The sequence below is a fragment of the Danio rerio genome, chromosome 20, assembly GCF_049306965.1.
Source record: "Danio rerio strain Tuebingen ecotype United States chromosome 20, GRCz12tu, whole genome shotgun sequence".
Classification (NCBI taxonomy): Eukaryota; Metazoa; Chordata; class Actinopteri; order Cypriniformes; family Danionidae; genus Danio; species Danio rerio.
This window is the reverse complement of record NC_133195.1, coordinates 3762501-3788822: the sequence shown is the minus strand read 5'-3', so window position 1 is coordinate 3788822 and position 26322 is coordinate 3762501. Positions and strand designations below refer to the sequence as shown.

The following is a 26322-nucleotide window of genomic DNA, read 5'->3' as shown; positions in this document are numbered from 1 at the left end:
ATTAAGGGACTAAGCCAAAAATAAAATGAATGAATAATTTTGTTCTCTTTCTGTAAACTGATTTTTTTCAACTATTCAGTTTTAATGTTTGAGAAAACCCAATCATGATGATGAATGAATTGAACTGAATCTTTCTCATCATGACAGTTTATGTAAAATATTCACAAACACTCCATTATTCTGAAAGTCTGGGTGGCCAGTGGAGCTGACAACTTGAATGCTGCAAATTTGACTGCTAGTTGCTAAGAAACCACCCATCTCATTTGTCCCAAAATTACCCACAATGAAATTATCCACACACCCTTCATGCATGCAAAGTTTGGTAACTTTTTTTTATTGCTGGAAAGAAAAAGTAGAAAAAAAAAAACAGAAGAGTGGGGGAATTTTCTTTGTAAGAATGTTCTAGTTACTCTTCGATCAGTATAATTGAAGTGAATGAGGTCGAGCTGTTTATTACAGTAAATGCTGAGGAAGAGCTTGATAAAATGGCTGATTTAGCTGATATATATGCTAATAATCATGTTGAGAAGAAAAGGTCCGCTTTTTAAGTGTGTATAGGATTATCCCTGTAAGGTTGTCTCTAATGTTAGAAGCAGATTTTCTGCAGTAGTCAGTGTTACTAGAGCAAAAAGGTGTTTTGCTGTTCACCATTGACAATACTTGCCCACCTCAGGACCATCTGATAGATCCTGATGGCAAATAGATATTGAGTGGTTACTGAATATGATTTTTTTTCAGTTGTCTTTTTATTTTATTTTATTTTTTATTTTTTTAAACAAAAATGATTACATTACTGCAAGTATGTTGTGTTAGCATAACCAATGTTATACTTTAACAACAATATCAACAAAATATGTAATAATAATATTAATAAACATATTAAAATATTCAATGTCTTTGCTGACCATAATCGACTTTGCAATCTAAACATTTTCAAAAAAGTACCAATAATTAATGTTTTATGATTCACTGTACAAATAATTTTTCCCAGACCTATAGTTTAAACCATTTCCCACCACATATAAAATGTTAGAATATTTTGTGTACTAATTGGGGACTTAGAGTCTCTTATTGATAGACCATAGACAGACAGACAGACAGACAGACAGACAGACAGACAGACAGACAGACAGACAGACAGACAGACAGACAGACAGACAGACAGACAGACAGATAGATAGATAGATAGATAGATAGATAGATAGATAGATAGATAGATAGATAGATAGATAGATAGATAGATAGATAGATAGATAGAAATATAGACTTAGCATATAGATAGACAGACAGACAGACAGGCAGACAGACAGACAGACAGACAGACAGACAGACAGACAGACAGACAGACAGACAGACAGACAGATAGATAGATAGATAGATAGATAGATAGATAGATAGATAGATAGATAGATAGATAGATAGATAGATAGATAGATAGATAGATAGATAGATAGATAGAAATATAGACTTAGCATATAGATAGACAGACAGACAGACAGACAGACAGACAGACAGACAGGCAGACAGACATTCTATGGACTACAAGCTCCAGTCATGCACTGCACACGCACACCAGTTTCTAATCCTGGCTGATAGCTAACTCACACAGCTGAAGCTGCTCAAAAACAGATTAGTTAGACTATTTATACAGCGCACTAACGCACAGACTTGGCTGAGTCTTGTTGTATGCTATTGTGAACATTATGACCAATTTTCCTTGCCTTGTCTTGCCGTGTTTTTGGCCCTCGCTTTGTTTTGTTTGTTTATTTCTGTCTGCTGCCGGCCTTTTGACCATCTGCCTGTGTAATCGTCTATGACTGTAGATTTGCATACATACATCTGACTGTGACCATGGCTTGCCTGACCATTCTCAATAAACACAAGATAGGTAGATAGGTAGATAGATAGATAGATAGATAGATAGATAGATAGATAGATAGATAGATAGATAGATAGATAGATAGATAGATAGATAGATAGATAGATAGATAGATAGATGGATAGATAGATGGATGGATGGATGGATGGATGGATGGATGGATGGATGGATGGATGGATGGATGGATAGAAATAGTTTGAAAAAGAATAGATAGACAGACGGATGGATGGATGGATGGATGGATGGATGGATGGATGGATAGATATTTCTCAGTAGGTCAATGAATAGTTACACTGTAGTATCGTTCTAAAAGAATAACATTTATCTTGTTTCACTGCGTCATTATAATTATAGTTACTGTTATTGTTATAGGTGTCAGCATTGCTGTGAACGGCTCTTAAATGTTGATTAATTTAGAGTTTAAGTTTTCTGATGATATTTTTAAAAACTCAGCAGTTATTTCTTGATTCCTGTAACCACCAAGGGGGGAAAAACTGCTCAAACAAAATCTCAGAAATACACGGGAGAAAAGAAGACAGAAAAAGGCTGTCCATCATACTGCTGTCCCACAAAAAGAAGACAGAGGAGCTCGCTGACAAATCACAGCGTGTCAGACAACACAAACCTGTCAAATTACAACACAACAAAATAAAAGTTTCAGCCAACAGAGAGAGACAGAAAGAAAGATGGAAAAATAAAAGAAAAAAAAAACCACGAGCAAACAAGAGCTGCTAGCCGGTGTGTGTTTGACCTTGACAGAAGTGAGCTTGTCTGATGAGATTTCATACTCCTCAGCAGTAGACGAGAGGATCGTCTTCCGTGGCTTAACACACTATCGTTCCAGCGCTCTCGCCCATCAGGCTTTTATTGATTTTCTTTCTTTTTAATCAGTCGCTTTTATCAGATGGAATCGTGCTGTACATCAAATATGAAATATTCATGAAAGCAGTGGGGGTCTGTCTGTAAATAAATGCTTGAATAATAACCACTTACAAACCAAGCATGCATACACACACACACACACACACACACACACACTGTGCTGACACTGAAACGCCACTTACTGACCACAAGTGTCCACTCACCCAAACACACACACACACACACACACACACACAAAATATTGGTTTTAATGGTTTATGAGGACTCTACAGTGACTGACAGAGCTATATGTGTTGCATATTATCAAAACATATGCAGTTACAAAAACTGCAAATTCAGAAACGAAAGTTTGACAGCATACACATTGCAAACACAAATAAATTAAGAAAAAGCCTGCATATTTTTCCAACGCAATCTCACGACAATTCATAGCTTTTTTATTTAGTGGCTAATGTGTATGAATTTGTACGATCTAACTTGTACAGTTAAGCATAGAGTCTTGTTGTACGTTATTGTGAACATTATAACCAATTTTCCTTGCCTTGTCTTGTTTTTGGCCCTTGCTTTGTTTTGTTTGTTTATTTCTGTCTGCTGCCTGCCTTTTCACCATCTGCCTGTGTAATCGTCTACGACTGTAGATTTGCATACATACATCTGATTGTGACCATGGCTTGCCTGACCATTCTCAATAAACACAGGACAGACAGACAGATAGACAGATAGATAGATAGATAGATAGATAGATAGATAGATAGATAGATAGATAGATAGATAGATAGATAGATAGATAGATAGATAGATAGATAGATAGATAGATAGATAGATAGATAGATAGATGGATGGATGGATGCATGGATGGATGGATGGATGGATGGATGGATGGATGGATGGATGGATGGATGGATGGATGGATGGATGGATAGATAGATAGATAGATAGATAGATAGATAGATACTGTAGATAGATAGATAGATACTGTAGATAGATAGATAGATAGATAGATAGATAGATAGATAGATAGATAGATGGATGGATGGATGGATGGATGGATGGATGGATGGATGGATGGATGGATGGATGGATGGATGGATGGATGGATGGATGGATGGATGGATGGATGGATAGATAGATAGATAGATAGATACTGTAGATAGATAGATAGATACTGTAGATAGATAGAAAGATAGATAGATAGATAGATAGATAGATAGATAGATAGATAGATAGATAGATAGATAGATAGATAGATAGATAGATAGATAGATAGATAGATAGATAGATAGATAGGCTTAGCTTATTTGCATGTAGATATAGATAGATAGATAGATAGATAGATAGATAGATAGATAGATAGATAGATAGATAGATAGATAGATAGATAGATAGATAGATAGATAGATAGATAGATACAGTAGATAGATAGATAGATAGATGTCCCATGTCCCAATGACGGTTCGGGTTAGGGGTGGTGTTAGGCGCCACGCCACCTTTTTAAAATTATATATTTACATACGACTGAACTTGTGCGAATTCGCACAAATTAACCACTGACAAAACATAAAATACTTACATTTCCTCGTGAGATCAGGCTGTTTTTTTTTTATAACACATGCAAATAGCACATAACACAATAGAAATATTTAAAGGGTACCCTGAAACGTGAAGAATCTGGCTATTTAGGTTATGGTTGTTGATGCTAATAAAAAACGGCAGACAATTAAATAGTGTGATCAGGATATTAAAACAAACAAAAGAACTCAGAACTTTCAAAGATCACTTACAACTTCATTGAGCAATTCACGGATCAATAAGCAAATCCCAGCATGGTCCATCATGTTTTTGGGTCCTCTTGAAACATTTCTATTCTGTTCTGGACTATTTGCATGTGTGGTGAGAAAATGCAGGCATTCAGCAGTTCCCGCCTCTTTCCTCTTTGAATGAATTTGTTGTGTTTGAACTCTAGTTACAATAGTATCGCACACATTTCTGACGTAAACACAAAAAAAACAACAAAAAAAAACAAACAAACAACGCTCAGGGGTAACTCAAATATTTGGTCGGTGCTCTTTGGGTAAGGGATTCATCAAAACAACAACAGAAATCAGCCCAAGGCACTCGAAAAATGGAGAGGGTGCTCGCTGCAGAGCCATTTGAGGAGAGCTGAGCTGCAGCGAGGGGGAGCATGAGCTGTCGCTGCTCCTCCTGTAAGCTGTTTTAATGCGTACACCAACCCCACCCCTAACCCTACCCCCAGTGACATCACTCGTAGAAGAAGTGCAAAAAAGGTGGAGCTCAAGCTCAAGCTCCCCCTCGCTGGAGCTCAGCTCGCCCAAATGGCTCTGCAGCGAGCACCACTTGGAAAAATGTGGGAAATTAAAAAAGCCTTTATTCACATGCTAAATCCTAAAAAAAACCTACATGTTTCGGCAAGTAGCTGCCTTCATCAGGGTAACAGTGATCAGGTGTGTCTAGAATCTCTTGAGTACTATGGTCACATGACTCATTTAAATATCTCAACAACACTCAAATAGTTTAACAAACAAGGTCATCTATCATCATTAATTCGGCATATATAGAGGAGGACATATAAGCATACACAGTAAACTTACATATATGAAAAAAGTATATAGACCTAATTAACAAGCATATGCAGATAAATATGCTTAAAAACCAAAATAAAAAAGACCAAGTGGCGCAAAATCACTTCAGGACACCCCAATGTGTAACTAAGAAGTTCATTAAGATGAATGTCCATATCAACACAAACAGCGCTTGCTTCCACATATTGAGTTCATCCCAGGCATCACTTGTCAGTCTTGGACAGGTTCGCCTCCCCAGCGACTTTTGTGCAGATTAATTAGCATACTAATCAAATATTCATGATCTGCCAGTGGACAGGCTGAGTTAAAACCTACTATTTGACATGACAGTGAACATGGCGGTCCTCATTAGAAATTTACAATGCAAAAGATGTGTAATATTTATAAAGGTCAATAGAGACGCGCAGAAGAAAAGGCTTTAGCCATCAACATCTATCTCAGTGTCTTACTTGTGTTTCATTGAGCGAGGCAGAAAAGGACTGTGTCTGAAAGGCAACTGGTTTCATTATTGTAGAAATGCTAAAAAAAAAGGAAGAAAGAAAATCTCCAACACACACACACAAAATAATGATGCCGCAAGAAAATGTGTTTCTGATGCCTGTAGTGAAATATAATGGACAACATCATGACTATAATGATGAAGCAAGTGTGCTTTAGCAGTGTGTCCTTTATATGATTTCATCTTGTGACATCGAATGTTGTTGGGATGTCTGTGTCGAGTTTATATTTCAGTTAAACCGCACTAGAGTTTGAAGTCCATCTTAAGAGGTCTTGGTCTGCATGTTTGGTGCACACCATGTTTGGATTTAAAAGAATCAGTAATGCTTTATATAATAACTACAGACTACGAAGTGTGGTTTATTCATAAACTAATTTCGAGAGGATCACGTGCTTATAATCAAGACGGCTGGCTCCTCATTAGCTTCGTAATCTGCCCTATTTGATGATTCCGGAAGCATTATAAATAACCAGAATTTTTCACTCCAGTTATCTTCGTCTTGAAGCTTCCCCCCCTACTTTCCCCCCCTTTTTTCCAATAGAGCGACACGGTGGCCCAGTGGCTAGCACTGTTGCCTCATAGCAAGAACACCGCTCGTCCAACCTCCTATTCTGGTCAGTGTTTCTATTCGGAGTTTGCATGTTCTCCCCATGTTCGTGTGGGTTTCCCCCGGGTTCCCCGGTTTCCTCCCACCGTCCAAAAACATAAACCATACCAATCGACTAAACCAAATTATCACCTAAGACAACCTTAGTTTACACTTCTCACACGGCGACAAACAGGGGAGTTCTCGAGACCTACCTGAGCTCGAACTCCCATCTCGCCCTTCTAACAGGAGGGAGCCCTGAGCTTGAGGATATTATGAGCTCAGGGATCTCTCCCGGGACAGCATGCCAAATACGCTTTATTGATTATCAGCTAAGTGTGAACTCTTGAATTATGTCATTTACGAAGCATAAAAAGTCTTCACTTTAGATTAGGTCACAAAACTGGATGAAGTTGAGTTAATTTAAAGCATTTATTAACATAAAAAAACATAATATTATTACATGCCTGAATGATTAGATATATAATTGTTAATTTAAATTGTTTATTAATCGTTTACTTGTAGAAAGTTGAAGAAAATCAACCATCACTCCACCAGTCTGGGCTTTATGGCAGAGTGACCCGACAAATAAAAGCCTGCATGGAGTTTGCTTAAAAACACCTGAAGGAATTCAAGATGGTGAGAAATAAGATTCTCTGGTCTGATGAGACAAAGATGGAACTTGTCGGCCAAAATTCTAAGCAGTGTGTGTGGAGAAAACCAGGCACTGCTCATCACCTGTTCAATACAGTCCCAACAGTAAAGCATGGTGGTGGCAGAATCATGCGGTGGGGATGTTGTTCAGCTGCAGGGACAGGACGACTGGTTGCAGTTAAAGGAAAGATGAATTCGGCCAAAGTCGGTGTATCTTTTGGTCATTGGATTTTCATTTTAGAAACAGATTTTAAATGAGTCAGCCTGTCTGGTTTCAGAATGTAAAAAAACAAGTCTTCATTTGTTTTTGATTTTATTTTTTGTTATTCCAATTAAAAATTAAAAATCTAATAATTTTTGAATTTTGCATTTCCGTTTTTCATCATGAAAAAGAAAAACGAGACGTTTTTTGAGTTTCGTTTTATAATTCAAAAACCAAAATGAAAAAACAAATTGAATTTCAATTTTCGTTTTTTAATTTTAAAACGAAAATCAAAAAACGGCTCATTTTTCATTTTTTAATATCTGTTTCTAAAATTAAAATACAATGACCAAAAGAGCCAAGTACAACTTAGGGCCTACTCACACTATGCAATCCGTACTGTGCCCAGGCCCGTTTCCCGGATCATTTGAGAAGTGTGAGTGTGCTGAATCAGGCACGGTTCACTTGGGCTTTGGCGCGGTGCGCTTGAGTGCAAAACGCGCCAAAGCTGAAATTGAAAGCAAGACGTGACTTTTAATGGACTGTTTCATATGGATTTATTAATCAATCTTACTCTTCAATGAATGCAAACTGCCATAGTTTATTAAATACGCAAAACCTTCACTGCACGACAGCTGCACCATCAGCAAACCTCCTAATTCTTGCAGAACGAGGGCTTTATGATTGTTTATGAGCGTCAAAAGTGGCAGATCTGTTCGGCGAAATATCTGACTGCGTTTCACCGCATCCCTAAGGACTAAAGCGATATAACTAGAGAAATCTCCACTGTGCTAAGCGAGATTGCTTACTGAACAGTGCAGCATCGATGACGTAAGCATGCCCGAACCGATTGTAATGTGAGTGTGGGCTGTCGGGGAAGACGGGAGGGGTGGACAAGCGTGCTTTGACCCGGTTCGAGGCAACTGTACATAGTGTGAGTACACCCATAAGTAGTAAAACTTCTCCAGAGTGCTCAGGACCTCATACTGGGCTGAAAGTTTACCTTTCAACAAGACAATGCACAGAGCTAAAGTAAGGAAGGAGTGGCTTCACCACAACAAATCTGTGATTGTTCTTGAATGGCCCAGCCATAGCCCTGACTTAAACCCAATTGAGCATCTCTGGATAGATCTACAAGTGGCTGTCCAGCAACGATTACCATCCAACCTGGCAGATCAGGATCAGCAAGGAGGAACCGCAGAGGATCCCAAATCAAGGTGTGAAAAACTTATTGCATCTTTCCCAAAAAAGACTGATATTTCAGGTTTTTCTGTTTTAATAAGTCTGCAAAATGTCAACAATTCTGTGCGTTTCTGTCAATATGGGATGCTGTGTGTACATTGTTGAGGAAAAAATGAACTGAAATGATTTTAGCAAATATAACAAAGAGGGAAAATACAAAATAAGGAGGTCTGAATACTTTCCGTACCCACTGTATATATAAAATTTAAATAATTGTTCATGTTGCTAGGGTGAGGCAATGGCGCAGTAGGTAGTGCTGTCGCCTCACAGCAAGAAGGTCGCTGGGTTGCTGGTTCGAACCTTGGTCCAGCTGGCGTTTCTGTGTGGAGTTTGCATGTTCTCCCTGCCTTCGCGTGGGTTTCCTCCGGGTGCTCCAGTTTCCCCAACAGTCCAAAGACATGCGGTACAGGTGAATTGGGTAGGCTAAATTGTCCGTAGTGTATGAGTGTGTGTGTGTGTGGATGTTTCTCAGAGATGGGTTGTGGCTGGAAGGGCATCCGCTGCGTAAAAACTTGCTGGATAAGTTGGCGGTTCATTCCGCTGTGGCGACCCCGGATTAACCCCGACAAGAGAATGAATAATTGTTCATGTTGCTCTAAATGGTAATGCTTTACATAACTGAAGGGCGTATATGACAGCAATAAATATAAGTCAAATGTGCTCATTCGAAAATGTCTGGTTTTAATTCTGTAACAAACAGATTAAGACAAAATGTAAAAAAAAAAGAAAAAAAGAAAAGAAAAAAAAGAACATAGCGTTTGTTTTCAGGCCAACCGCTCATCTCCTTGGTGAAGAATTGTGGACTGTGGAAATATTTCCCATCTCCACCTTCGTTCACTCCCATCCATTCTCACTCCCCGTCTATGTGCCTTAAACATAATCCATATGGTTTTAATGACCACAGTGCTTTCCATTGTTTGTGAATGTCAGCCTGTATTGATCAAGTGGACCAAAGCCAGAGCATTACTCATCACAAAATACTGCCTTGTTATCACCGAAACACGGAGAAAAACTAGGCAAACAAAAGAAGGGGAAAATCAGAGAGAAAGATAACAAAAAACCCAAATCACTGTCCACATGGGCAAAATTAAAAGCTCTCTGAGATAGACAGGTCAAATTCAAACTGATTCCAAATGTTAAAGTTCATTGAGAAGGTACGACAAAATATTTAAAATTTACTTAATAAATATATGATCCTTTTAAGGCCTATTTACACTAATAATGGTAACTATATAATGATAATCAAGCTAACTATGCTAATGTCCAATGCACATTAATTATTATCCACGTTTAAAAAACACTTATTAATAATCATTTATATTAAATGCTATAATGTTTTTATCTATGCTCTAGTAAATGTTATTTTGCTGTATATATTATAGTATTTACAACTAATTGTTAATAAATGCTACAGTAAATTGTTCATTCATTCATTCATTTTCTTTTCGGCTTAGACCCTTTCTTAATCCGGGGTCGCCACAGCGGAATGAACTGCCAACTTATCCAGCATATGTTTTACGCAGTAGATGCCCTTCCAGCTGCAGCCCATCTCTGGAAAACATCCATACACACTGATACACTATAGACAATTTAGCCTATTCCCAATTCACCTATACCGCATGTCTTTCCTGGGAAACCCACGCGAACGCAGGGAGAGCATGCAAACTCCACAAACTAAAATTCTTCTCCTGGTTTTTAAATCTCTAAATGGCCTAGCTCCTTTCTACCTGTCAGACCTGTTGACTGAACATCAGCCCGGTCGGTCTCTTCGCTCATCTAACCAGAAACTATTATACCCCTGCTGAAAAATCCAGCTTAAACCAGCCTGGGCTGGTTGGCTGGTTTTAGCTGGTTGACCAGCCTGGTTTTAGAGGGGTTTCGGCCATTTCCAGGCTGGTTTCCAGCCATTCCCAGCCTGGTCTTAGCTGGTCAGGCTGGAAAATTACCAGCCAAATCCAGCTAAAACCAGCTTGACCAGCCTGGTTTAAGCTGGATATAGCTGGTTTTGGCTGGACTCCCAGCTAGGCTAGGCTGGTCAAGCTGTTTTTAGCTGCTCACCTCCCAGCCTGACCAGCTAAGACCAGGCTGGAAATGGCTGGAAACCAGCCTGGAAGTGGTCAAAACCCCTCTAAAACTAGCCTGGTCGACCAGCTAAAACAAGCCAACCAGCCTAGGCTGGTTTAAGCTGGATTTTTCAGCAGGGACATCCCAAAGTCGAGGCTGAAATGCAGGGGTGACCAGGCTTTCGCAGTAGCTGGTCCTACCTAGTGGAATGCTCTGCCCCTCTGTATTAGGTCTATATCATCTCTGTCTGTTTTTAAATCTAGGTTGAAAACCTACCCTTTTGATTTGCCATTACTCAGTGAGAATTGTTTGTTTTAGCTATAATTTTATACTTGTTCTTTGTGATTTGTATTGTTCAGCACATTGGTCAACTTTGGTTGTTAATAATAGTGCTATATAAATAAATTAAATTGACACACAGAAATGCCAACTGACCCAGCCAAGGCTCGCACCAGTGACCTTGCTGTGAGGTGCAGTATACTGTTATAATAACTATAGTTAACTCATCAACTGTAATGACTACTGTAGTATTTTTTTTTTTTTTACTGTAGTAAACGGTGGTGTATTATAGCGTATTGTAGAGCTGATAGACCTAGACCTAGAACAGTATAATTGTTGTAATAACATACAGTAGCTACTATATAATTACTATACAATAACCACAACCTATTCATTCAAACACTTTTCTAAATGGTTAACAAACACTATAGTATTTACAATTAACTACCGCAGTAATGATTTCATGTTGGCGTGCTGGTATTGTAATACATTAGGTGTTTGTTGTTTTAAAATTATAACACACACACACACACACACACACACACACACACACACACACACACACACACACACACACACACACACACACACACACACACAAATAATTACAATCATTTTATCATTATTTTTATCATTATCTGTATACTTTTTATACTGGCTGTGAAAGTGTCTTTAAACTAAATTGCCTCGCTAAAAGGAAATATTTCAAATCTAATAATAAAAATAGATTTCCTGTTCAGTGAAGACAAAAGTTTAAAGGTTAATTAAAACAATTACGTAAAGAACAGCAAGGCATGAGGAAAGCTCGAGAACATAACCGAACATAACATATATTTGTGAATACTTATTATGTAATAAAGTTGTTATTTTTAGAGAGGCAAAGTTGTCATTTAAGTGTCTCAAAATAATTAATTCTTTCACCTTTCAGAATATTTACAGCATTTGCTAATGAGGATAAAAGTTTGTTTGTTTGTTTTTGAAGAGAGACTAGGGATGAAAAAACAGATCAGTCACATTGACAGAATATCAAATAAACAAACATTGATCAATACTTAAATAAAGTATAAAGAAATAAGAGCTTATATCACAAGAACATATACCGAGAAGCCATTGTCAATTAAACATTAACATGACATCCCTTTTACAGAGAGAAGATGGACGGACGGACAAACGGATGGATGAATGGATGGACTGATTAACTTGGAAGATTTGTGGGTGGGTAGGTAGGTAGGTAGGTAGGTAGGTAGGTAGTAAGGTAGGTAGGTAGGTAGGTAGGTAGGTAGGTAGTAAGGTAGGTAGGTAGGTAGTAAGGTAGGTAGGTAGGTAGGTAGGTAGGTAGTAAGGTAGGTAGGTAGGTAGGTAGGTAGGTAGTAAGGTAGGTAGGTAGGTAGGTAGGTAGGTGGGTGGGTGACTTCATCCAACTGACCGACCAGCAAACCATCATGATGAGTTGTGTTGCATGTGAAAGTATCTCAGGGATGGATGGATGGATGGATGGATGGATGGATGGATGAACTGATTGACTTGGATGATATTTGAACCAACCAACTGAGCGACCAACCAACCATCGTTACGAGTTGTACTGCATGTGGAAGTATCTCAGAGATGGATGGATGGATGGATGGATGGATGGATGGATGGACGGATTGACTTGGATAATATGTGAACTGAGCGACCGACCAATCATCGTGATAAGTTGTGTTGCATGTGAAAGTCTCTCAGAGATGGATGGATGGATGGATTCGATTGAGATGGATGGATTCAATTGGGATGGTTGAATATGATTTGGATGGATGGATGTATTTGATTGGGATGGATGGATTCAATTGGGATGGATGAATTTGTTTAGGATAGATGGATGTATTTGATTGGGATGGATGGATTTGATTTGATTGGGATGGATGGATGGATTTAAGTGGGATGGATGAATTTGATTAGGATGGATGGATGTATTTGATTGGGATGGATGAATTCAATTGGGATGGATGAATTTGTTTAGGATAGATGGGTGTATTTGATTGGGATGGATGGATTACATTGGGATGGATGGATTTGATTGGGATGAATGAATTCGATTGAGATGGTTGGATTCGATTTGGATGGATTCAACTGGGATGGATGGATCGATTTGATGGATTGATCAAACAGGACAGACAGATGGACAGATTTGATTGAACCTGATGTATGGATGAATGTATTTGATTGAGATGGATGATTGGAATGGATGAATAAATTCCATTGGGATGGATGGATGAATTTGTTTATGATAAATGGATGGATGGATGGATGGATGGATGGATGGATGGATGGATGGATGGATGGATGTATTTGATATGAATTGATGGATTAAATTGGGATGGATGGAAGGAATTAATTGGTATGAATATATTTGATTGGGATGTATGGATGGATGGATGGATTTGATTGATTGGGATAGATGGATGGATGGATAAATGGATGGATGGATGGATGGATGGATGGATGGATGTATGGATGGATGGATGGATTTGATTGATTGGGATAGATGGATGGATGGATAAATGGATGGATGGATGGATGGATGGATGGATGGATGGATGGATGGATGGATGGATGGATGGATGGACTTGGATGATAGCTGAACCAACTGACCAACCATCATGATGAGCTGTGCTGCATGTGAAAATATCTCAGAGATGGATGGATGGTTTGATTGACTTGGATGATATTTGAACTAACCCATGTGCTGCATATGACGAAAGTATCTCAGAGATTAAAAATATTACTTAGGACCAAACGAAGACTTTTTACACAGAAATGTTGGACTGATGAAAAGCAGAATCATGTACGGCCAGTGCTCAATACTTGGTCACAGCTCCTCTGGTTGTTGACAGATTCGTATTTGCAGTTTACAGTTTCTGTATTCGTTTACAGATGACACATCTTATGACAAGACATTCATATCTTTTCAAATATGTGACAAATATGTGTACATAAAATATCCTGGTGAAATACCTGTGCTCATACAAACGCATTGTTCCCTCTACAGTCAGTCGCACTCTTTAGGGTCTACCAAACAATCTTTCTCTTCCTGTCTCTCGATTTTGATCCAGTTATGACTGCGAGTCGGTGAATGCCGGCTATCAGAAATTAATTTCCCTCAGGCCTCCAGGGATATCGCAGTCTGTGTTCGGTGACAGAATAACCTTTAGATCTGTATGCTAATCAGGCCAGGACCCACACAGCTACTGTTAACAAGGCTTACGGCAAAAACACACCTTTAGAAATAATTACTCCCAAATAATTAGACCATGAATCAATCTCCATATCCTCCCAACTCATTGCCTATTATGACGCACGCTAATAATATATTCATATTTTATAGGTGACTGCAGATGTGGACCACTCAAACAAAGGTAAAATAAGATATCGATCTTATGATATACATTATTAAATGTTAGGTAATATTCATCTATTCATTTTACACACAACAACAAAAAAAGGGCAGAAATAAGGGGAAACACGGTGGCGCAGTGGTTAGCACAATCACCTCACAGCAAGAAGGTCGCTGGCTTGAGCACTGGCTGAGTCTATTGGCATTTCTGTTTGAAGTTTGCATGTTCTCCCCATGTTCTTGTGGGTTTCCTCCGGGTGCTTCGGTTTCCCCCACAGTCTAAAAACAGTCTAAAGACATGCACTATAGGTGAATTCAATAAGCTGAATTCTCTGTAGTGTATTTGTATGGGTGTTTACCAGTGATGGGTTGCAGCTGGAAGGGCATCCGCTGCGTAAAACATAAGCTGGAATAGGCGACCCCAGATTAATATTATTAAGGGACTAAACCGAAAAGAAAATTATTGAATAAATAAGGATCACCACTACCCCTCCAAAAAAATATTTTGAAATCCATTATACTTACTATATTAATGTATTCATGTACGCAAAATCTAATATATGTATTTGTTCAACAAAAATATGTCCATTAGAATTAACCAATCAATCAGATGCTCAGTTTAGGGTAGGTATCATGAATAAAAAACTAATAAATAAACAAACAACTGAACTATTTAATTAAATTAAATTATATATATATATATATATATATTTCATTTGTTCATTTGTTCATTTTAATCGATTAATTCGTTAGCATGTTTGTTTGCTTTATTTGTTTATTTGTCTGTTCATTCGTTTATTGACTGCTTGCAAAGTTTGATTGATTAATTTGTTCATTCATTTATTTGTTATTTATCCCTTCACTCCTTCTTTAACTGGTTGTGGAGTCTGATTGATTTATTAATTAGTTTGTTTATTTGTTGATTCATTTGTCTGTTCATTCATTTGTTGACTGATTGCAGAGTCTGATTGATTGATTTATTAGTTTGTTGGCTCGTTTGTTTATTTGTCTATTTTTTTGTGTACTGGTTGCAGAGTCTGATTGATTTATTTATTTGTTTGTTCACTCATTCATTCATTCATTCATTTGTTAGTTAGTTAGTTTGTTTGTTTGTTCATTTGTCTGTTCATTCGTTCGTTGAATGACTGCAGAATCTGGTGGATTTTTTAATTAGCTTGTTTGTTCGTTTGTTCATTTGTCCGTTCAATTGTTTGTTGACTGGTCGAAGAGTCTGATTGTTTAATTCATTGGATAGTTTGTTCGTATGTTCATTTGTTAGTTCATTCATTCATATATTTGCTAATTTGTTTATTAGTGTGTTCTTTCATTTGTCTATTCATTCGTTTGTTAAGTGGTTGCAGAGTCTGATTTATTCGTTAGCTTGTTTGTTCATTTGTTCGTTCATTCGTTTATTGATTGGTTGCAGAGTCTGATATTTGTGTTTGTTTTTTTGTTTGTACTTTCATTGATTCATTCATTAGTTTGTTTGTTTTTTGTTCATTTGTCTTTTTATTCATTTTTTGACTGGGTGCAACGTTTTATTGATTCATTTGTTTGTTTGTTTATTTTTTATTTATTTATTTATTATGTTAGTTTGTTTGTTTGTTTGTTCCTTCATTTGTTCGTTGCCTGGCTGCAGAGTCTGATTGATTCATTTATTAGTTTGCTTGTTCGTTTGTTCATTTGTCCGTTCATTTGTCCATTCATTTGTTCATTGACTGGTTGCAGAGTCTGATTGTTTTATTCTTTAGTTAGTTTGTTCGTTTATTTATTTGTTCATTCATTCTTATATTTGTTAATTTGTTTGTTAGTATATTCTTTCATTTGACCATTCATTTGTTCGTTAACTAATAACAGAATCTGATTGATTATTCGTTAACTTGTTTGTTCATCTGTCCATTCATTCATCTGTTAACTGGTTGCAGAGTCTGATTGATTTCTTTGTGTTTGTTTGTTTGTTCTTTCATTAATTCATTCATTAGTTTGTTCGTTTATTTGTTAATTTGTTTTTTATTTATTTGTTGACTGGGTGCAAAGTTTAATTGATTTATTTGTGGATTTGTTTGTTTGGTCATTCATTAATTTTTTTTTATTAATTTGTTTGGTAGTTTGTTCCTTCTTTTGTCGGTTCATTCGTACATTGACCGGTTGCAAAGTCTGATTTATTTGTTTGTTCGTTCAATTGTTTATTAATTCATGCATCCATTCATTCATTCATTCTCTATATCTGATTGCTGTGAAGTAAAAATCAGCTGAAAAGGTATTTGTATCAATAATTAAATTTACATTCAATTTTTGTGATCTGGTGGATCACAAATCAAAAATCATTTAATGCATGCTTGCGTGTGGCGACGCAGTGGCGCAGTAGGTAGAGCTGTTGCCTCACAGCAAGAAGGTCGTTGGTTTGAGCCCTGGCTGGTAGGTTGGCGTTTCTGTGTGGAGTTTGCAGGTTCTCCCTGCATTCGCGTGGGTTTCCTCCGAGTGCTCCAGTTTATCCCACAGTCCAAATACATGCGGTACAGGGGATTTGAGTGACCTAAATTGTCGATGGTGTTTGAGTGTGTGTGTGAATGAGTGTGTGTGGATGTTTCCCAGAAATGGGTTGCGACCGGAAGGGCATCCGCTGTGTAAAAACCTGCACAGGTTGGTGGTTCATTCCTCTGTGGCGACCCCAGATTAATAAAGGGACTAAGCCGAAAAGAAAATAAATGAATGAATGCTTGTGTGTATTTATGTATGTAAAACATCATACTTAAAAAAAAAAACTATATATATATATATATATATATATATATATATATATATATATATATATATATATATAAATATATATAATAAAAATAAAAACAGCAGAGAATTTCTGTATGCATGTGCAAATCTTCCTACAATGAAAGTAAAAAAAAAAAAGAAATCAGATGTCAGATTTGTTAAGCAAGGCTTGACTGCTGATTCTCTTTGTCAGACTGTAAGATCCAGCATCAGCAGAAGAAGTGTTGGGGCCCCTGGGGTCTGGTGAGGAAAGGAGAGGGACAGAATTGAGAGGGCGTCCTTGAGAACCACACAGCTGTGAAAAAAAAAAAAAAAATCCACACACATCCAAATCTCATTAGGTTTAACAATCACCACCCACATCAGGGGGGGGGGGGGGTGGGGGGGGGAAAGAAAGAAAGTATTATTGTTTTACCGCTAAAAGTGTTTATTTACTCACAATTCCTTCTGTGAGTGTGTGTGAATGGGAGAATATGGACTCATGCAGGTTAAAACACATAAGGTACCATATGTTCACTTTTTTCCCCACAGTGCTCTGCCAGCTAGACTAAATGGTACAGAATGTAGAAGTTCAGTGTAAAGGCCACTGAAAATGACCATACAGAACAAGTGCACATCCATAAATCACTTCACACTCCAGTTTGGCTGAAATAAATCTGAAGAAATAGAAAAAGAAGCCAGAGTCCAGTGTTTTTAAGCTTTATTCACCTCGAATAGGCGTTCAACACTCTGGTTTGTGAATTGAAAGCACAATAGATGTTGCAACTTCAATAATGGGTGTTGAGATCCCTTCCAGATGCCCTTCCAGCCGCAACATCCAAATCACTCATTCATACACACACTCATACACTACGGACAATTTAGCCTACCCAATTCACCTGTACCGCATGTCTTTGGACTGTGGGGGAAACTGGAGCACCCGGAGGAAACCCACGCAAATGCAGGGAGAACATGCAAACTCCACACAGAAATGCCAACTGAGCCGAGCCGAGGTTCAAACCAGCGACCTTCTTGCTGTGAGGCGACAGCACTACCTACTGCGCCACTGCATCTCTTCTCACAATCCATTCAAATATAATTTTTCGATGTGTTTTATTTATATCAGATACACATCACACATCATAGTGAAAGTAACTATAAAGTTGAATCTACTCGTCTCTAAGTTCGCCAGCCACTTTTGGCGAGTAACTGGTAAATTTAGGTGCTGAATCCTGCGTGTTCTGCTTTTTATGAATGAGGAAAACGCGCGGCCACAAGTGGTGACGACCATCTCACGTTAAAGATCACGATCACTTACACGTTTATGTGAACTGGTAAAACTCCTGTTTGAGATTAGATCTTATTAAGATTATTTTTCTTACCCAATTGACAAATAATTTACCTTGTTTTAAGCAAACAATTACTTAATTTTGAGATGTTTTTTTTTTTTTTTTTTTTAGAAAACAAGACATAATTTATTTTGCTATTTCATGTGTCTAGTATTTGACTTGATTTAAAAATATTTAGAAATTTGGCTTGAAAACAGGACAAAACTACTTAGTTTATTATTATTATTATTATTATTGTTATTATTATAACAGCTCAGGTATGAGCTGTTTTGTATAAACGGTTGGAAATTGATCCTTTTTTTATTCGATTCATCGATTAATCGAAAAAATTATTGATGAATCGATTAAAATAATCATTAGTTGCAGCCCTATACTGCACATACAGTATGCACAATACATCTTTGCCAGTTCTTAAGGTCAGGATAAAAACACTGGCAAACTGCAGAAAAGAAAAGCACAGCTGGAAGGAAAGAAGCTTGTCTGTCCTCATCAGGTTTATTGTGCCTGTGTGTGTGTGTGTGAGAGAGAGAGAGAGAGAGAGAGAGAGAGAGAGAGAGAGAGACGTCTCATTACACAGATGGCTGTTTAAGGAATAACACACCTGTGTAAGCATTTTAAAGTGGATGAGTTTGCTTGTGAGCATGCAAGTGTGTTTATTATCTATTTGTGTCGGAATCACGTTAGGTCCACTGACTTGAGAAATGCTCATGAGAGCTCAATAATTTACATGAACAGGTGTGTGTGTGTGTGTGCGTGTGCGTGTGCGTGTGCGTGTGCGTGTGTGTGTATGTGTGTGTGTGTGTGTGTGTGTTTTCGGTGGGTGGTAAGTGCTATACATTGAATATGCACAGTGAAGATTATTATTTGGCACAGAGTTTAGATATGACTCCTTTTCCAGCATCACCCATCCCCACTGAGTACTTGAAAATGTCAAAAACTTGTTGTCGTTGTTATTTGTGCCATAAATATTACTATTAAAAACCCTAATTGTGATTAAAAGTCTCCTGTATAGGTTTACAGCCACCTAAAGTCAAAATAAACGCTGAATAATTAAGCTGTGAATGTTATAATACAAATAAATAAAATGTTTCTGTAATCTTTAATTAAATTCTGACCATTTTTTTCTGCTCCAGAATGGCAGACTGTTATGATCACCAGTGAACTAGCGGCTGCAGATCTTTGGTAAACACACACCCTAAACTACAATTCTGTCACTTAATAAACTACAAATCCCATCATGCACTTTGTACACACACCTGTTCCAGTTTTCCACTAATGACACGCACAAAGACACACAACTGAAGCTCATCATTCACTTATTTCCAGGACTAAAAGACAACACACACACACATTTTTGCTGAGGGTTGTTATACTGTTAGTGAACATTACAACGTGTTTTCCATTGTCTAGCCTTGCCGTATTTTGACATTTTGCCTTGTGTCATCGTTTTGATCCATTGCTGCCTGTACTGACTATTCACCTGTAATTGTCTGTTTTTATTATAATGTTTTGTGCCGTAATAATTGATTACTGAACAGCAATAAATAACACTTTTAATGTATAAGGAGATTTTATGTGACTTACTAAACTAATGGTGTTTTGAAATGAATGAATGCATGATAACCGTAAAACAGTGATTATTCTTCAGACTATTATCGTACAACCAAAATCATTGCATCCCTACTTGGTAGCACATCAACACTTTGTGAAGTTTATTTAATTTTTTTTATCTAATTTCGAGAAGATAATGTGCTTATGATTGCTTGCGGCTGGCCCTGCATTATTCAATGTATGATTCACCAATCAGATGATTCCTAAGCCACTATAAATACCCCAAGCTCCATATGAAAGCCATCTTCATTTTGAAGAGGCCCCCCTTCCACCCTACTCCTCCTCCTTCTCTAGATGGGTGGCACGGTGGCCCAGTGGTTAGCACTGCTGCCTAACAGCAAGAACATCACTGGTTCTAATCCTTACCAAGCCAGTCGATGTTTCTGTTCGGAGTTTACACGTTCTCCCTGTGCACACATGGGTTTCCCCCGGGTTTCCCGGTTTCCTCCCACCGTCCAAAAACATGCAGCTTAAGTTAATTGACTAATCCAAATCAGCACCATAGACATGTTCCTAGTAAGTAGTTATCTCTTAAGAGCAATCGCTATCTGTTCATTAGCTACTACAGCAGGGGAGTTCTCAAGGTCAAGCTTCAAAGACCTGGAACAGTGTTTAGACGGCAGAGAGACGCCACGTTGTGTTGCCACAACAAGCAGGAGAAGAAGAATTGTTTGGAGATACGGGTTGTCAGTGTTGCGTTTATAAATGTTCCGCTATGAGAGCGCAGCTGGACTCACGTGTGGATTACAGTGCACGCAGCAGCAATGCATTTATACGGAACATTTTCTACCCGAGAGCTTTTCTCATCTGGAAATGGTGAAATCCGGGTTTGCTGCTCGTCTCCTTTTAAAAAAGACACAGCTCCAGTTGGTGTTGATTGTTCTGTCTCTACAGATTTGGTAAGCGATTAGTGGTCTTTGTTTATTCAGATGGCAAAGTTATCATCAGCAGTACTCTTTCAGATTTAAAGACAGACCTTAGTTAAAATGATTTCTAAGTTACTTAGTTTATAGTTTGTTAGTGTTACTACAATATTATGGACTGAAAGATATGCAGTAAATGTTCAATCAAACTATTGCTGACCGTCATGTTGAATTTTCACCGCATTTTGTGACAGGATAGTCTACACATACACGGCTTTCTGACCTACCAAGTGCATCTGAGTTACCGAGAAATGCAGAGGTTTTTTCTCTTATACGACGTGCGTAATCAAATATTCCACTGTCATCAAACACAGTCACTGTCTTTCTCCTCTTGTGTCTGTATTGGGCGCGTGCCCAAATGGAAACTCCCATTTTTATTCAAATCCTTCCTTCTTTCCCTCCCCCAACACTCCCACCTAAACAAAGCTAGACACACCCACTTTCCTGACTTTTTCCAAACTAGAGGTGTGAAAACACCCTGCTGAAATAGATAGTCCTTTAAATTAAAGGCATTTATTTTAAACTACAATCAAAACTGCAAACATCACTGTATACATTCCAGCCAATCAGAATCAAGAATTTCATCAGACTATACAATAAAATGCCTGAAAGAAAAAAATTAAATTAAAAACCTTTTAGAAAAATAATTGGGAAATGTTTCTATAAGCAGCATTGTTGGATTTGTGGGTGGACACTAATGCACTCTATATTACACACTACGTGAAAGCTAATACTGCAAAAACCCATAATAAGGGCACTTTAAGGGACCCAGGCATTACATATCAGCATGCAGCCAGAGTTATAATAGCTGGCGCTCTGCATGTGTGTTTGTCAGAACAATAAAGCTGTTGGGTGACGTTTGTCCGATCGGCTTGAATCACAACTCGGCAATCAAGTCCCCTGAAAGAGAGCGCTGACACACAACGCACAAATCATTTACATGCTAAACATTCGACGCGCAACACAATGGCATCCGCCAGCGTGAGAAATGGGGAGGCTGAGTCATTTAGAGATCAGACGGGGGAAAAGAAATTGCATTTTTTTTGACACGATCAACCTGAAATTGTTTACCACGATTCATGATTGCCATCCATCCCCACTGGTTCACAAATATGAAACCGACAAATTAAGTTTAGCCTTCCAAAGCGGGGCAGAAAACAGTTGAGCGTCAGCCGCAGTGTGTGACCTCTCTGACACGCTGTTAAACCTTAAAACAAGCCAGAATGACAAAGCGCGCGGAATTGTAATGTGGTTTGTAACAGCAATCATTGAAGGTGTTGTTATGTGAAATATGCATGCTGTCTTCATGCCCATATGAATGAGGCAAACCATGACATTCACATTAAACCCAAGAGAACTACAGGAGTCACAAAATAATAACAATATTTAGAACCAAACTTCTCTAGTTAATTGTTTGCATTAAGAAATGCAAAATGCTTTCTAGAAATATACACTACGGTGACAAAAGTCTTGTCGCCTATCCAAGTTTCAGGAACAAAAAATAATAACTTGACTTCTAGTTGATCATTTGGTATCAGAAGTGGCTTATATGACAGGCAAATGCCTCTAGATTACGCTTATTTTTCCAAAACAAAATATAAACATGCCTTGATCTTTAAATATTTAATTAGGACAGTAAGGTCTGACTTTGGTTAGACAAAAGTCTTGTTACTGAACAGAAATAATGTACAGTATGGAATATAAAGTCATGGTGCAGTGGAGAAAAGAGTGAATATTGTGTCTGACTCCATCATGAGCTTGGAGGACTGCATCCATACATCTCTGCAATGACTCAAATCACTGATTAATAAAGTCATCTGGAATGGCAAAGAAAGCCTTCTTGCAGGACTCCCAGAGTTCATCAAGATTCTTTGGATTCATCTTCAATGCCTCCTCCTTCATCTTACCCCAGACATGCTCAATATTGTTCATGTTTGGTGACTGGGCCGGCCAATCCTGGAGCACCTTGCCCTTCTTTGCTTTCAGGAGCTTTGATGTGGAGGCTGAAGTATGAGAAGGAGCGCTATCCTGCTGAAGAATTTGCCCTCTCCTGTGGTTTGTAATGTAATGGGCAGCACAAATGTCTTGATACCTCAGGTTGTTGATGTTGCCATCCGCTCTGCAGATCTCTCGCACACCTCCATACTGAATGTGAGCCCAAACCATGATTTTTCAAACCTGACTGATTTCTGTGAGAATATTGGGTCCACGTCGGTTCCAATAGGTCTTCTGCAGTGATTGTGATGTGTTCAACAGATGATTCAACTGAAAAAATTATATATATATACAATCCTGTCTCGGAGGTCTACATACAATTCCTTTGTCTTCATGCTTGGTTTGTACTTTGACATGCACTGTCAACCCTGGGACCTGGGACAGGTGTATGCCTTTTCAAATCATGTCCAGTCAAGTGAAATTACCACAGGTGAACTCCAATTGAGCTGCTGAAACATCTCAAGAATGATCAGTCGAAACAGAATGTACCTGAGCTCAATTTAGAGCTTCACAGCAAAGGCTATCAATACTGATGTACATATGAAAAAATGTGGAAAAAGTGAAGAGCTATGAATACTTTCAGGTGCACTATAAATATATATATATATATATATAGCTGGAGTCAGAATTATTAGCCAACCCAGAATTATTAGTGTTTATTTTTTACTAGGCTGGTTAGGGTAATTAGGCAAGTTATTGTATAATGATGGTTTGTTCTGTGAACTATTGCAAAAATATATAGCTTAAAGGGGCTAATAATTTTGATCTTAAAAAGGTCTAAAAGAAGTTTTTAAAAACTGCTTTTATTCTAGCCAAAATAAAACAAATAAGAAAAATATTATCAGACATACTGTGAAAATTACTTTGCTCTGTTAAACATCATTTGAGATTATATATATATATATAATGGAAAGCAGATTTCTTCAACACATTTCTAAACATAATAGTTATAATAACTAATTTCTAATAACTGATTTATTTTTTCTTTGTCATAATAACAGTAAATAATATTTGACCAGATATTTTTCAAGACACTTCTATAAAGCTTAAAGTGACATTAAAGGCTTAACTAGGTTAATTAGGTTAAATAGGCAGGTTAGGGTATTTAGGCAAGTAATTGTATAACGGTTTGTTCTGTAGACTATGGAGAAAAAATTGCTTAAATGGGCTAATAATTATGTCCCTAAAATCGTGTTTAAAAAAATTAAAACTGCTTTTATTTTAGCCGAAATAAAATTAATAAGACTCTTTCCAGAAGAAAAAATATTATCAGACATACTGTGAAAATTCCCTTTCTCTGTTAAACATCATTTGGGAAATAATTTAAAAAGAAGACAAACATTCGAAGGGGGCTAATAATTCTGACTTCAACTGTATATATATATATATATATATATATATATATATATATATATATATATATATATATATATATATATATATATATATATATATTTCCAGTCATAATACATTATCCATATTTATCTAAATGCACAAAAGATCTGAATTAATTAATTCTTAATTCTTATCTGTCTTACACTGACAATGACCAGGACTCTCTATACATTCTGATCAGTTACTGTTCTTATATATATATATTAATCTAGTGGAATGCATGATTTTGCATTAAAAATAAACCAGGGCTAAACATGAAATGTTTCCATGTTTAAATAAAATAAGATGGTATTTTTTACATTAAATACATTTTGACAGTTTTTTTTTTTATTACTTGTATATTTCATGTATGTTTGACAGATGGACTTGTTTTACGTTGCTGTAATTCTATAAAATGTGCTGTTCATTAAAGAAACAAGTCTTAAAGCCTTTTGAGGCATATTTACCATCATCACAAAAAAATATTGTGATATATCGTGCACTGTAAACCCGGATAAGTTGAATTTACTTAAAAAATTTGAGGAAACCGGTTGCCTTAAAAAAATAAGTAATGTGTAATGAAAACCTAAGTACGTTTAACTGAAAATGTTAAGTAAATTACACTCAATTCAAAATTGATTTAACTCGACATGTTTTGCCAAGTTAACTTCTTTGCACAATTAATACACTTAATATCTTAAGTATAATGTACCAAATACCTAGTTGTATATTACTTATTCAGTTCAGTTATTATCATTAAATTATTATTTCAGTTTTTAATCTGGTGCATTATAAATACTTATTCAGATCAAGAAATCAGATGAAACATTTGTTGAAAACACCCTGGTTAGGGGTAAAATGCTTTATTGTGAACATACACATAACAGATTTTTTTTCTAAAAGCACATAAAACTAGGCACCTGGTATCAGGTGCAACGATTCAGAACACCACTTAACACTGCAAAGTAATTTTCCTCAGTTTATGGTTTGTTAATCTGAATGAAATCAGACATATCAGTGCCAATTCAATAATATAAAATAGAAAAAGTGCATAACAGTGCAAACAACATTTTCCTAAAAGAAAAAAAAATTAGGCACCTGTTATCTGGAGCAGTAGTGCAATGAGTTAGGAACAGCACTTTACACTGCAAACTGACTTTTTCACAGTTTGTTAATCTGAATGAAACTAGATATATCAGTGCCAATCCAATAACATAAAATACAAAACGGGCATAACAGTGCAAACATGTTGCTTTTCTAAAAGAACAAACAATATTTCTCATATCTGGAGAAATAGTGTAACAACACCTCTTTACACTGCAAGTTGGTTTTTCAGAGTCTGAATTTTGGGTGCCAGCTCACTTTTACCCAGGTTAAACATCACCTGCTGAACAAAGCAAAAAGTGTTTTTCACGTATCTGGGATAGTCCAGGTGCAGGGCATATATCAGTCCAAAAAGTACACAGAAGGCCTGAGGAAGGTTGGCCAGGTCATCCATCACCACATTCCCTTCCAAGATGATTCCCACTTTGGACGGGTTCAGCTTAAGTTTCTCTTCACCGATGAAAAGCAATCCCACTGGAGTTTGCTTGTACATGTCATTGTCAGCTGTGTCCTTGCAGAGAAACAAATGTACAATCATGTGTTAGTTACCACATTTTCGAAATGTTCACAAAAAAATACCCTAAGAAGAAACACTGTACACTGACATATAGTAAAAGACACTCTGTTCATACAAGATATGATGCCTGGCTTGTTCAGCTTCCTTTTCACTGTACAATTACAGCAAAATATTTAATGTTAACTGAACCCAAATTTTTCAGCCAAGTTTTTTCAGTTAATTGCTTGGTTAAACCTACAGACAATTTTAGGTTTTCAAGAGGAGAATATGTGTGTGAGAGGAGAACACACGTGTGTGTGTGTGTGTGTGTGTGTGTGTGTGTGTGTGTGTGTGTGTGTGTGAGACAACACGTGTGTGTGTGTGAGAGGAGAACACGTGTGTGTGTGTGTGTGAGAGGAGAACACGTGTGTGTGTGTGTGTGTGTGTGTGTGTGTGTGTGTG

The 26322-nt window shown here is 37.3% G+C and overlaps 1 protein-coding gene across 5 annotated transcripts in view; it reads right to left on the bottom strand.

Annotated features, from left to right (window-relative positions):
• Positions 1-26322, bottom strand: part of LOC101885478 (exostosin-1) — a 443183-nt gene that overhangs the window by 192635 nt on the left and 224226 nt on the right. For 4 of the 5 annotated variants that reach the window (XM_073934039.1, XM_073934041.1, XM_073934040.1 and 1 more), the window contains one exon: positions 25089-25875. The exons of the other annotated variant lie outside the window; for it this stretch is intronic. In XM_073934039.1, the coding sequence (XP_073790140.1) occupies positions 25573-25875 (303 nt within the window). In that variant the 3' untranslated portion in view covers positions 25089-25572. Of the gene's footprint in view, positions 1-25088; positions 25876-26322 lie in introns of those variants that run through there. 5 annotated transcript variants of the gene reach the window in all.